General features: G+C 30.0%; 1 protein-coding gene across 1 annotated transcript in view; it reads left to right on the forward strand.

The window, feature by feature from the left end:
• The first annotated feature begins 5,314 nt into the window (after nucleotides 1-5,314).
• LOC100205269 (protein HID1) overlaps nucleotides 5,315-15,293 on the forward strand; it is a 79,334-nt gene continuing 69,355 nt past the window's right edge. The window contains exons 1-3 of the mRNA XM_065803730.1: nucleotides 5,315-5,446; nucleotides 5,612-5,761; nucleotides 8,418-8,481. Coding sequence (XP_065659802.1) covers nucleotides 5,381-5,446; nucleotides 5,612-5,761; nucleotides 8,418-8,481 — 280 coding nt within the window. The 5' untranslated portion in view covers nucleotides 5,315-5,380. The remainder of the gene's footprint in view (nucleotides 5,447-5,611; nucleotides 5,762-8,417; nucleotides 8,482-15,293) is intronic.

Genomic DNA, 15,293 nt, shown 5'->3' on the forward strand with positions numbered 1-15,293 from the left:
TAATTAAAGATTCAAAAACCTTGCTTATGATAGGAAGAAGACTAATGGGGCGCTAGTTAAACAAATCAGATCGCTCTCCAGAGTTTTTGAAAATAGGGATAACAGATGCCACATTCCAGCAGGCTGGAAAACAAGACTCTGATAAGCACTTGTTAAATAGTTTTGAGAGTATAGACGACAGCTCTGGAGAACACTTCTGCAAGACAATAACAGGTATGTTGTCCGGGTCAAAAGCTGTAGAAGAGTCTAAGCAGGAAATTACTTTAGATACAGAAGCTGGAGTGATACGATGTCAAGCAATGGATCAACATGTTTGTTGGCAATATCAGGTAGAACGCAACTAGTGGAATCAAGAGATGATATTGATGAAAAGTTCTTGGCAAACAATTCAACTTCATCTTTAGGTGAGGTGACAAAGTCTGAACCATGGAATTAAAGATTTGCGCTTATTATTGATACTATAAAAAATTCTCCAGAAGTCACGAGAGCCTAATTTTTGTGATAAAATACAAGATTTCATGACCTAATAATAGCGGGTTTTGGCGTTAGACAAAACCTTTTTACAATGGTTTCTAGCAATAATAAACAGACGTCTGTTATCTGGAGAATTGTTTTGCTTATAGAAGTGAAAGTAACGGTTTCGATTGGCAATCGCAGCAGCATAATGTGAGGAGAACCATGGAGGAGAGTGAGGCTTGAACTGGAATTGTCGAGAGGGAACAAAAGATTCCATGCCAGCCTGAACCCACAAAGTTATGTAAGCAGCACATTTGTTGACAGAAAAACGAAAGATTTCTACCTTAGGGTCATCACAAAGAAAATCAAGGAAAGAATCCCAGCCAGCTTTAAGGTAGTTGTAAAAGGTACAACGATAGGGGGATTCAGGTGATAAAGAGGAATGAAATATTAGTTTTAGAGAGATCAAACTGCAATCAGAAGTACCAAAGGGTGAAAGTGAGCACTGACTAGGATCAAAGACAAGACGTAAGTCGAGTATAGAAGGTAAATGATTCGGGTTGTCTGGAAAGCGATTTGGAAAGTTGACTATTTGAGTTAGGGGTTGAGGCAAAAGTTGTGGGCATTAATGCCTGCAGATCCACTGACACTTGAGCCAAGCCATTCAGTTTGATGAGCATTAAAGTCACCGACAACAAAAATATAGGATGATAAATAAAGAGAGAGGGCTTGGTCAATATGATCAGAAACAACATCAAAAAGAGTGCAGTCTTGAGATGAAGAAGATCAGTTTAGAACAAAGAAAAAGGCGATAGAGTGAAGTGGTGCTAAACGAAAGCACATGAAAGAACAGTCTGTGGACTCAAACCTTGTTTCACGACAAATGGGTGAATTCTTACGAATCTAAATGCCCAAGCCAAGCATGTGACTATTGGAGTCTATACGAATTAAAGGAAGACAACCATCAACACTAAGATTGCAAGATGAGAAAGCTGAACTCAAATTTGTCTCACAAAGAGCAAGTAGGTCTGGTAAACTTTGCAAAAGATAAGACTCAACAGAAGAAAAGCTACTTCGAAGTCCACGAATATTAGTGAATGATAGGTTTAGAGAACTTGGTGATGATGATGGTATTTTGTGTTTTATAGTTTTTGATTTTACTCAAAGCATAGATATAGCTCCAAATGTGGCCTTGGCAATGCGCACCAAAAGTACAAACAGGGACACCATCCATGCGCAACATGGCACTGTTAATAACTTGATATTTTTCAGCTGTTGATGGAATCAGCCTCTCTGAGAGCTACCACAGAGTTCTGGAAACCTGACTACCAGCCGGCCTCAGAACCATAAAACTAAGTTTTAGAGCTGTACCCTTATTAGGAGATAGTAGAGTTGCCTAAAAACAAGCAATACGCAAGTATTGAGTCAAGAAGATCCAGCATTCAACATTCTAAACTGGAAACAATGTATTAAAAATACATCTGCGCCAGCCTAATAGATAAATCTAGATTAGTAGATGAAATTGGATTACATTATAATTTAGCAAAAGTTATATAATTATAATTATAAAATATAAATTAGCAAAAATTAGTAGAAATAAGTGATAAATTTAAGTTGTCATGTCATATGTTATGTACATATATTTAAACTTGTTCGATAAATTGCATATTCTAAAATCCAATGCAGTATCTAACCGCTTTTCTCTCTCTTTCTAACTCGACTACTTCATGCTTTTTACTTTATTACTTTAGTTCTTCAAATATTCCACTTACTTTTTTTGTCCGTTGTGGTAGATAATGACGCTCTGTAGAGAGCTTTAACTGTTTTCTGCGGATTTAGGTATATGGTCTCCATTGGCAATTAGCCGGACAAGGAGTTTTATGCATTATGTATTTGATTTGACTGGATCATAAAAATAATAATCAGAAGCGTTCAAATCAAAAAAAAAAGAGTATTCAAAATAAATAAATCACTTTATTAAATTGTGATATTTATGTATTTGATTTGACTGGATCATAAAAATAATAATCAGAAGCGTTCAAATAAAAAAAAAAAGAGTATTCAAAATAAATAAATCACTTTATTAAACTACGATATTTTTATGTTGTTAACAAATCTGTTTTTTGTATAACTAAATTTAATTGACCAACTTTAGTTGAATTTAATTTTATTTAAGTTAAAATGCCACTTATGAATAAAAGTTTCTTTTTAATAGTTATTAAGTATTGTATATGATTGACAAATTCCCTCAAATTTATACAGTATTTAAAGTACCGTACATTCATCCATTCAACCCTTCAGGATCAAGTAAAGGCTTGTTACTATAATTTATGGAACATTTTGTTAAGTATACAATTTATTTTAAACCGCATAAAAATAATAGTATTATAAACAACTTTAGGATTGAAAAAATATATATATTTCTTGAATAACCTCCACAAAAAGCAAACGATCCGCATATACATTTTCAAAAAAGTTTGTTTAAACCTAAAATATTCTACTTTTCCTTAATTGATTAAATGGAAATGCGAAACAGGTGTAGTTTAAAATAATTATTATCCCCATAGACTATGGAACATTGATTATTTACAGTTACTCCTATTTCCCGTGATATTAATGGAAAAACAGTTTTTAAAATAATATTAAAATAATAGGAGAAAAAAAAAAAAGTTAAGAACCCTTTAAAAAAAATTATGTTGTTTTGCGGCAAAAGCGATATTTTGGTTTTTCGTGAAAAAGCTTATCGATTGCTTTTATTGACAAAGTTTAAAACGACACGTTTTGATGTTTCCAATTCGTACTTATTTTGATTTCAATATATTAAAAAAGAATTTGTAAATGTTATATATATATATATATTCTTATTATTTATGTTTGCATTTTGTGTATGTATTGTATAATGTTGTAAGTATGCGTCGTACTTTTTAGTTTATAATAAAGTAGAATTAATATAGTTGTATATAAAAGTAAGGTTTTGTTGCTGTGTGTTTACTTTATGTGAAACTAACAAAATAAGGTTTTATTTTTTAGTATAACATTTTTTTTATAAATTGTTGCTGGAGATTTTCTATACAAATTAATTTCTACTTAATAGTGGCCACTCATTTCACATTTAACATATACTAATAGAAAATATTAAATGTCAATAGAATCTATTGACATTTAATGTGACGTTAAACCAGTTCAAGGGATCCCTTTAATTCTGATTTAACTTTAATAAGGTAAATACTTTTTATCTGTTTTAGGGAAAGGAGCACTTGCATGCAATTTAAAATAAGTTTGTCTAATTTTTTTTTTTTTACGTTTGTTCTTGTGAAAAAAATATGTGAAAAAAAGAATTAATTATTTACCAGTTATCTTAATAATTGGTATTGTTTAAAATTGTTTACTAAAAATAATATAAAATTTAAAATTATTTACCAAATATAATATATGCTTTTTAAAATTGTTTCTGCAATATTAACTCATCGAAAATGAATTTATAATGTAGAATATCATCAAAATTCATTATAAATATGACTATTTTTATAATGAATTTTGATGATATTCTACATAAATTTTAAGATTAAACATTTCCTCTAAAAAAGGTCCCATAATTCATAGTAGTTTAACAAGTCTATCAAAATTTTAATAATAGTTGATAATGCAAGTTAAGATGCCAATTATAACATATTATTTTGAAAATGTTTACTCTCAGTGACGTTATAAGGTTTTTAAATGTTTGAAATAACCAACTTATAAACAAAAAGAAGATTCTAAATTTTTTTACGTTCATGTTTATGACAAAAAGATTCTTCACAAAAAAAAATAACTATGATAGGAGAACGGGAACAAGAAACCCTAAAATCTTACCCCCCTACCCTATACGTGAGGGCAATGCGTTGAGTTTTTTTTTTTTCATAAATAGAAACTAGTTATATATTCATCAACAGATTTTAAATTTTATATTCAAATTATTCATTGTTCAGTTTTTATGACCATGTAAAGAATAACTCCCCTCAATTTGAGGGGACTACAAACTTTACATGGTTATAATAATTGAACACTGAATAATTTAAACTTAAAATTTGAAATCTGTCAATGAATACATAACTAGTTTATATTTATGAAAAAATAAATAATTTAACTCATTGCCTTCATGTTTATGGTAGGGGGCTAAAATTTAAGGGTTTCTTGTTCCCATTCTTCAATCATAGTAAATTTTTTCATACATATAAACATAAAATTTCGTCATACATATAAACATAAAAAAATTTGGAATATTCTTTTTGTTTAAAAGTTGGTTATTTCAAATATTTAAAAACCTTCCTACGCCACTGTTTACTCTCACTGTTAATTGTGTTTTTTATAATAAAATGACACTAGATTTTAAAATTATATTTGAAAAAATTTATTATAGGGGTTGCATAAGACTTTTGAACATTAGGTGGGTCCTTAGTATTATCTAAACAGTATTTCTATAAAAGTATGTCAACCAATTTTAAAAGAAGTGAGCTTGTATAAAAATTTAAAATATCATTTTATAAAAAACATCTCATTTAATGAGAGTAAACATTATTTAAAAAAAAAAGACATTCTAATTGGCACCCTACTTCTAGTTTTATAATGGTGAACATAATTAAGATTAATAATTAGTGAATTTTATTAGTTTCATTGGTCAATATATTTAAAATTTACAGAATTAAAATAAATTTAAAGGCATATTACTTGCAAATCAGTAAATTCTAAAGGCAGTGTTTACAGGTAATATTTTTCAGTCAGCGATCAACTAAATAGCTGGTAAAAAATTGATAACAAACCTTGACAAGAACTTTAGACTTGACTGCTTGATTAAATAAATTGTAAAATTTAAATTGTATTTTTATTTTAATTATATTTAGTTACAAATATTTCTTAAAAATGTGTAAAACTGTTTGAATGAAAAATGGGTGCAGCAGATAGTAAGTTGAACTTTCGACAAGCAGTTGTACAACTTACTTCCAAGAAAACAGTGAGTTTTGTTTTTAGAGCACACCTGCTAACAATGTAAAGTTAAATATTCTGAATATATTTGTTTTATTATATTTCCAACTAATAAAAAAACTGTTTTGTATGCAAATTTATTGTTACCAGTGAATTAATTTTGTTATTATTTTTATTACACTACTTTATGTAGCCAATAGAGGTGAGCGATGAGGCATTCTGGGAACAGTTTTGGATGGATTCTATAACTAATGTAAATGATGTTTTTGCTCTTATACCAGCTGCAGAAATTCGCACTTTAAGAGAAGAATGCCCTTCAAATCTTGCTACTTTATGTTACAAGGTATTAGTAATTTAAAAATTATTTTTGATAAATCTCATGGTTTTAAATTTTTTAATAACATTTTAAATTTAATTTTAAACAATATGAAACTATTAACAAATTTATGTTAATAGTTTCATATATATTGTTTTATAAATGATTTTGGTTGTTTCCACAGAAACAACTTAAAGGTTTATGTCCGACATCAAATATATTTATTTAATTGTTACTTAATAAGTATTATTTAAGACCACTTCCATTTATCCAAATGTTCCTTATTCAATTTCTTTCAATTGAAGTAACAATTGAAGTAAATTTTGTAAATAAACATTAGAAAATAAGTTTTAAGTTTGTTAAAATTACCAAAACAATTTACTTATTGAGATATTGACAGAAACATTTGTTGTTTTGCCATTATTCTTCCAGTTGAGAGGTTAATATTAATTTCATAAATCTGCATAGTTTTTTTGGTTGTAAAAATATCTGGTTTGAATAATAAATGTACTTTACCACAGAATTTTTTTAGAGGATTTACACAATTACACAATTAGATTTTTGGAGACTTTTGACAAACTAAGTCTCCAGTTGCAGGCCTTTGCGCAAGAGGCATGCAGTCGCATGCCTTATATGACTATGCATATAATACTTTGTTTTGACAGCTTGGCCACGGCTCTTTGCAAGTTTTGATAATTAGCACTTTTAAAAAAGACGCTAAAAAATAAAGCAAACTTGAATTAAAATAAACAATCCATAAACTGAAAAGATAATAAAATCTAAAAAAAATAATACAAAAATTAAATTAAAAAAATAAAAATTTTTAAGAATGACAAAATAAACAGAAAAAATGAAAACATTTATTATTTAATGAAATTAATTGTAAGCGAAAATTTTTTTTTGTAATTAATTGTAAGCGAAAATTTTTTTTCACTCTATCAATCTTTATCATTCTCTTGGTTTTTATGAACTGTAAAATGGTCGTATCAACCAATATACCTACAAAAACACACATCTGAAACATGACAAGGCAATTGTACGGCAGGAGCAATCAATACATCTTCCAACAAGATGGAGCTCAAGCACACACAACATATTGTATAACAAACTAGTTATCACAAAGAAAATCAATTTTTTGCCTTGGTGCCCTACATCACCAGGTATAAACCCAATAGAAAAAATTTGGTCATGGAGCGAAACTCAATTGGTAAACCATTAAATTCAATCAACTGTAATTAACAACTGTAACTGTATTTAACAATAGCTTAACTAATAATCAGATTGCATTTTTTTTCTTATATAAAGTATAAAGCTATTTTGAAATTAAGTTATTATTTTAAAATTTTATTTAGGGGTCTTTGTCTATTCTACACTGAGCTTGTGGAATAAATTTAACAATATAGTTTAACTTGAATATAAAATTAGAATTTTCAATTATGTTCATATTAAAAACATACTATTTAAACCCCCTTTCTGTTTAAAAAAAGTTAAGGTTGCCGGTGGTGAATTTAAATCGGCTGCTTGCTTTTTAATTTTTTTTTATTTAAAATGCAAAAGAAAAACAACTTTATAGTTCTATAGATTTTATATTCTATATATAAACATGTTGTATACTTATTTTCCTTGCACAAACTCAACTTAGTTGAAAATAAACTTGAAATGTAAAACTAAAATAACATAAGTATCTCATAAAAAGCCAAAATAACATAAGTATTTATCAAGACACATATACAACAAATTTCCCCTCATTTTTTGATGTTTTTAGAACTTTTAGCTTTTTTAAAAAAATTTTCGTTTGATAAAGTATATTATATAGTTACATATGTTTGTATATAATCTTTATAAAACTTCACAAGTATATTGTATTTTAAAAAATCTAAAAAGATTAAAAAAAAAAAGTTGCCAGTAGTAGGACTTGAACCATGGCTTTTTTGTTCAGAAGCTCTGTGTGCTACCCACTCAGCTGTGCTGGCACGTTGTCTTACAAAATTTTAAAACTATACAATAATTTTTTTAAATAGATAATGCTATTGATCAAAATTAAGGAGAGGCTGATGCAATGCGCAATGCGCAATTTTCAAGTGAAAGTCAAACTGTAAAACTTGATATATGTTTTAGTATGTTTTAGCATTACACAATTTGAAGTTTATGTACGTTGGATATTTTAATACACTTACTTTCATGTTTTCTTATAACAAAAAGTACTGCAACTTTTTTCTTGCCTCTACCTTGGTTGAAACGGCTGTCAAAGGTTCCGTTTCAAACACACTTGAAAGGGCACTAATACTACTACTGCTAACAGGATTAAGTTTGGCAATAATATATAGAGATAAAATGTGAAAATAATAATAGAAGAAACAATCTTATCTTTAAAAAAAAAACTTAAATCAACAACAAAAAAAGACATTTAACATTTGTTTTAATTTAACAAATATCTGATAAGTTTTTGTTTCGTAACAAAATGATTTGTTAGTTATGTTTGTTTGCAAATGTCTTTTTAAAAAAATATTTTATTTTTGTTTTAAAGTAGTACTTTCATTTTGTTTCAAGTGTCCTATTTGCCAAGCGAGGCCAATTTCACTTACCTTTTATAAGATGTTTGAACATTTCAATTTGAATATTTTGCTTCACTAATAATGTAACTCTTTTTATTGTTAATTAAAATTTTTACTTGTTTTTTAAGTGTGTAGAAAAACTTGTAAATGCTGCATCTAATGGTTGTGCTGGTCAACATGAACATACAGCTGGTAAGTTTTATTATGATCATTTTTAGGCTGCCGTGGGCGATTTAAAAAATTAACCTTTATTTACTATTTAAATTAAAATAAAAATAGCAAATAGAGTTCTTTTAATAAATTCTATATGAAATAATTAAAAGAAAAACGCCATAATGAATTTTTTATTAAAATTTTAGATAAAATAATTCAAGTAAAAATGGCAAAAAAATAAAAATAAAAAACTTATATAAATATTAGACAAAATTATTGAAATAGAAACGAATATACAATTTTTTATTTAAATTCTAAATAAAATAATTAAAATAAAGCACTTTATTAATTTTTCAATAAAATTCATGCATAAAAGTGTTTCATTATTTCAATTTTTTGTAAAAGTATTTGATGAACAAAACAATTTATCGCAATTAAAATAAAAAGCGCTTGTATTTTTTCAGCAAGCGCTTTTTTATGTGCTCGCATGTAGCCAAGCGTAAAAAAGCTTAAGTGTCAAAATGCTGACCAAACAGAGAAAATGTATATATATTAGGGTGGGTTGAAAAAAAACAAAAAAGTGAATTTCATCACAATACTCCATACTTATTTGTCAATCGATGTATAAAACTAGAAGCAGTTGTAAAAAATAAAAATGCTTTACAGGAAGTGTCCCATTTTTGGGTCCGAAAGTTTGCATGCTAATGTTGTTTTGCATAACTAATAATATTGCCGGGCTACATTACCTGTGTCTAATTTGAACAAACCAATTTGAATGCTAGCCTTTTGTAGTTTGCAGAATCTGGAATGATCCGTCATTGTTTTGTTTTAGTTACTAAACAAATTGATCTGGTTATTTGACATTATGGCTACATGTCAGTTGACAAGACATGCGACATTTGTTGAAAGCGGTGATCTGCCTCAAATTGCTCTACCAACTATCCTTCACGTTGCAAGGAGATTTTTACAACTGAAAGAAAGGTGACATGATTCTAACAAAGAAAAATACAAAATTTATTGCTCAAGATGTTGTGGATTGTGTGATAAAGCTTCAGTTCCAACTTGGCAGACTCAGTCTGCGGTGAAACTTGTTGATGCCTTAATTACTACTGGAGCAGAATTGTGTTGCTCAAAATCCAGTTCCAAACGTTATCCTAATTTCTAGAAAAGCTTGAATTCTATGTTTGATATTGTGTCATGTAAATGCCTGATATTACACAATGAATCTATTAAGCAAGTAACTGTTTTAGTAAATTTCTTATTGTTGGATCAAGGAAAATCTCATTATGTGTTTATTGGTGGTGTTGATACAGTAATAATGACCAGATTGCAGAGATGTTTTAAAAGTAGGCATGCTAATGAAGAATAACTTTCGACATATAAACCAAATGAAGTTGAGACGTTGAGGTTTTAAGGGATAGATGAAGATAGACTCAAATGAATGATAATAAAGTGCTTGTCAGTGAAAGTAATTTCTTGCCCACTACTGCTACACAAGCAAGGCTAATAACAACTCCCCTAATAAATATAGCGACGGAAGCTTATAGAAATGGTATATCAGATTGAGCAACAATATCCCTGGTAACTGCTGTCTTAATTGATGTTGGCATGATTACTAAGGATGATCAGAGTTTTGCGGTTGACAAGAGCAAAGCTCGGCACAAAAGGCCTAAATTAAGGAAGACATAAGGAGCCTTATGTTACGACTTAGGGTTAATTAACAGGACTGAGAAAATGGCATAGCTCATTGCTTAGGAGGTTATGGTCTATCTATGAATGGGTCAAATTCTCTTTAAACTTAAAACATGCCAAAAGTAACCCTGACTCATACAACCTTCAACTTTTAAAGTCTTCTGTCAACGTTTTCCTTGCTCTATAAACTATTTTTTTTTTCTAGTAATTTCCAACATAATCGTGGTTGCTTGCAGCCTTGTTGTGACTAAATCAGAATTTAATAAAAAAAAACTTTGTGCAAAAAACATAAGATATGAAAAAAACAAGTAAAAGCATCACAAGCATTTACTTTGATAGCAGAAAAGATAAAACTTTTACAAAAGTTATCAGAGACAGTAAGTGGCATACCAATGTAACTGTTGAAGATAATTATGTAGTGGTAGTAAAACCAGGGAGGAAGTATCTCACTCATATCATATCGACATCAGGAAAAAGTATTAACATAAGCAGCATTTGCTCAGTCATTTCAGAACAAGGCACAAATCATACTGTTTGTGCCATGAGATGCGACAGTACAAATGTGAACACAGTTTTCAAAGGTGTAAAAAAGCAATAATCTACCAAGTTGAACTAGCTCATGGACGTAAAATGGCATTGTGTCTAATGTATCATAGACCAAACAAAGTCTTCTAAATCATGCAAGGTGGTTGACACTGGCTAACAAAGTTTGTTGATTGTATATTGCCATTCAGTACCTTACAGACAATCTTAATGTGATCACACAGTTCATAGTAAGCAACTACGGTCCAAACTGGTTTGCCATTAGCAGTCCCCCCTGTGCACCAAATGAGCAAATAATGTTTATTTCTAATTTCCATACATTTATATATATATATATATATATATATATATATATATATATATATATATATATATATATATATATATATATATATATATTAGGGTGGCCCTAATATATATATATGTTATTTTTCAAAATGATTTGAAAAATAACTTTTCAAATCATTTTGCTCCACAAGGCTGCCCATGTTATATATGATTTTATAAGTATTCTCAAGAAGTTTTGTGCAAGTCAGGCAGTATTTAGAGGTCCCTACCGAATATACACTTTTTTAAAAAAACAGTAAAAAAAGAAATGAGTCTCTTATTTTTTTAGCATTATCAATTTTTATCACAAATAACATTCACTGAATCACCATTTATCATAATTTTTTTTTAAAATACTGTAATTACATAAACTAGAGTGGCTAATACTGTTGTTTATAAAAAAATATTTATTCATCAATGCTATATACATTCCGTAAATATACATTCATCACTGCTCCCTTAGTTGGAGCAGGAAACTGCTTCAAATGGCTGCTAACAAGCTGCAATAAATATTGTTTTTGAGTCTTGTTCTTCATTAACGCACTGTGCTAGCTTTTGATGAGGGTAATGCCTCACTCTGCCATGTCATTAACAACCTTGAGAAGAGTAACTCTCATACTCATGTCCTGGAATATTGCATCTTTAAACCATAGAGTAGTCAGCTTTAATAGGAATGATTTAGTCTCCTCTTTTCCATTTTTTGATAGCAAATCAGGGAATAATATTGACCTGCTTGTGACGTATACTGACAAAGGACTGCTGTGATCAAATGTTTTCTTTTCAAGTCGCTTAAGAGCATTTTTTTTTAGTGCATGCAAAAAGTTTACGACCATTGTTGTCTTGATTTTATCTTTGACCCGCTCATCAAACACAGCAACTGGTACTGTATGCTCTGAAAAGTACCATAAGTGTCACTTTGAAGCAGCGGATGCTTTATTACTGACACAGCCCTCGGGATACTCGTCAATCAGCTTTAGCAAACAGAGAAGCCTTTATCAATTTCTGTGCCGTAAGTTGTATCTGATCTCTGAAGGGACATATCTTAATATAATAGATGACCTTAGCCATCCATCTTGCATTGTGCAAGGCACCTGATGCATGAAGACAAAGCTTGCCATCAATTTCTCTGCCTAGAAATAGAAGGCATAACTGAAGAACCTTTCTGTAATCTTCTTGCTGAGATTTATCTCTGATTGCAATCTTATAAAATGAGATCATCTCTTGCTGTAAACCATAAGCCATTCAATTAAAGACATCATCGGCAGCAACTTTGAAGTTAGATTTGTTGATAACAGTTAATTTGAAAGCGCTCTGAGACACCAAAAGTTGGTCCGCTAGTGTTCGCCACTGTAGCTGAAAATGCATCTGACAACATGACCTCAAATATATGGTGACAACACGCAATGTATTGGTTCCCTTTTTTAAAGCTTTCTCAATTAATGCCTAAATAATTTGTAATCAATAATTAATTTTAAAAATTTTTCTACAGATATAACGCTGTTATTAAGTTGACAACACAATATATCATGTGAGTTTAGATAGGCATATCAAATAAATTTATACTTGATAACATTATTAAGTATATTTGTTCTTGACGAGGGTAATTAAACTCCTTTAATATATTATTTTGAAAAATTAATAATAGAGTTATATCTATAAAATAAGTTTTTTATTTAATTATAAAAAAATAAACTCTTCATAAGATGTAATTTAAAGTTAGTAATAATTTTGTTTTATTTTTTTGATAAAATCAATCATTATTACAAAATAAACAAAAATATCAAAATTTCAAAAGTGGCACTAATATAAAATAAAATTTAACTAGTACTAATTTTTAGCTAATAATTTATTTATTTTTTTAAATTCAATAATTATATTTGTTACTGTCTGTTATGAGAAATTGTCTCTTGCCCTGTAAGATGATAAATAAAAGTTGTTTTATTACATTTTTTTTATGATTTCTTTTTTTACACGTCATACATCTTTTTTTTATTCTTTTTTCATTTTACGCTTTAAAACAAGGCTTGTGTGTGAATACATATAAATATACACACATATATATATATATATAAATATATGTATATATATAAATATACACACACATATATATATATATATATATATATATATACATACATACATATATATATTTATTTGTGAAATTAAGAGGTGCGACTATATATATACAGGGGCTATTTTTGACTGTTTTTGAGTGTCAACTGTATTTTGGCCCAAATTCAGAAATTTGGGCCAAAATACAGTTTTGACTGTATTTTGGCCCAAATTTCTGAATTTGGGCCTAAAAATGCCTAGATACAGTAAATTTCTTTACGACAGGTGCCACCACTAGAACAGCACTAGAATTGCAGCTTAATCTCGTGACTTCTGGAGAATCTTTAATAATATCAATAATAAGGGCAAATCTATAATTCCACCACTCTTGTTTGGTTCAGACTTTGTCACCTCACCTAAAGACAAAGCCGAACTGTTTGCTAAAAACTTTTCATCAATATCATCTCTTGATTCCACTAATTGCGTTCTACCTGATATTGCCAACAAACAGGTTGATCCATTGCTTGACATTCATATCACTCTTACTATAGGTCCCATAAGTCTTACTACCGTCCCATAAGTCTTCTTCCTATCATAAGCAAGGTTTTTGAATCTTTAATTAACAAACACTTAATTTCTCATCTTGAATCTAATAACTTACTTTCTGACCATCAATATGGATTTCGATCTTCTCGTTCTACAGCTGATTTGCTAACAGTAATAACTGACAGGTTCTATCGTGCATTAGATGAAGGTGGAGAGGTTAAGGCCATTGCTCTTGACATTTCAAAAGCATTTGATAAAGTTTGGCATGCTGGTCTTCTCCATAAGCTTTCTTCTTATGGTGTATCCGGCAACATCTTTAAGATCATTGAATCCTTCCTTTCCAATCGTAGCATAAAAGTTGTCCTCGATGGACAACACTCTTCTTCTTATTCTTTAACTTCAGGGGTTCCTCAAGGTTCTATCCTTGGCCCTATACTCTTTTTAATTTACATTAACAATCTTCCAGATATTCTCACATCTAAGGTGGCATTGTTTGCTGATGATACTACCATTTATTCTTGTCGTGATAAGAAACCAACACCCTCTGATTGCTTGGAGGGGGCATTTGAGCTTGAAAAGGATCTCACTTCTGCTACAGCATGGGGCTCACAGTGGCTGGTGAACTTTAATTCAGATAAAACTCAATTTTTTTCAGCCAATCGTTATCGCAATAATTTAGATCTTCCTATATTTATGAACGGTGATGTACTCGATGAGTCACCTACTCTTCATCTTCTAGGATTAACTCTTACTTCCAATCTTTCTTGGAAACCATATATCAAATCGGTTTCAAAGTTAGCATCTGCTAAGGTTGCATCTCTTTATCGAGCTCGCCACTTTCTTACTCTGGATTCTATTCTTTATCTCTATAAATCTCAAATCCGGCCTTGTATGGAATACTGTTGCCATATCTGGGGCGGATCTTCTAATGATGCCCTTTCTCTTTTAGACAAGGTGCAAAAACGCATTGTAAACATAGTTGGACCTGCACTTGCAGCCAACCTTCAACCATTATCACATCGTCGTAATGTTGCTTCTCTTTCTCTTTTCTACAAATACTATAATGGGCACTGCTCTAAAGAGCTAGCGTCTCTTGTGCCATCTACTAAAATTCATTCTCGTGTTACTCGTCATTCAATTAAGTGTCATCCTTTTTCTGTGACTGTTCCTAAATGCTCCAAAAACGCTTATTCGTCTAGTTTTTTTCCTCGAACATCAGTTCTTTGGAATTTGCTTCCTTCATCTTGCTTTCCTGATTCATATAATTTGCAATCTTTTAAATCGTCCGTCAATCGTTATCTTGCTCTACAATCTTCATCTTTTCCCTTACAGTAACTTCCAACTTTAATTAGTGGCTGCTTGCAGCCTTGTTGGAAGCGAAGATGTTTTAAAAAAAAAAAAAAAGAATTGTTTGTTTTTTGTCTACTTTTCCTGTTACCATCTTGCGTACCGTTTTTTGATCTATCTAGAACTACCGTTCAAGCGTTGAAAAATTTTTTGGCAGTGGACATGAACAAGCTGACCTTTCTCAAACACCATTATCAAAGCACTTACACAGACAAATATCAAATAGTTGGTCAAACATCTGTAAACTTTATTTAAATGTTGTAGAGGACTTCTTGCAATCAGAGTATTTACCGAGCTCATGTACTTTGTTAATTAGTCTCTTTATGCGAATAACTAAGCTGCTG

Source organism: Hydra vulgaris, chromosome 08, assembly GCF_038396675.1.
Source record: "Hydra vulgaris chromosome 08, alternate assembly HydraT2T_AEP".
NCBI lineage: Eukaryota > Metazoa > Cnidaria > Hydrozoa > Anthoathecata > Hydridae > Hydra > Hydra vulgaris.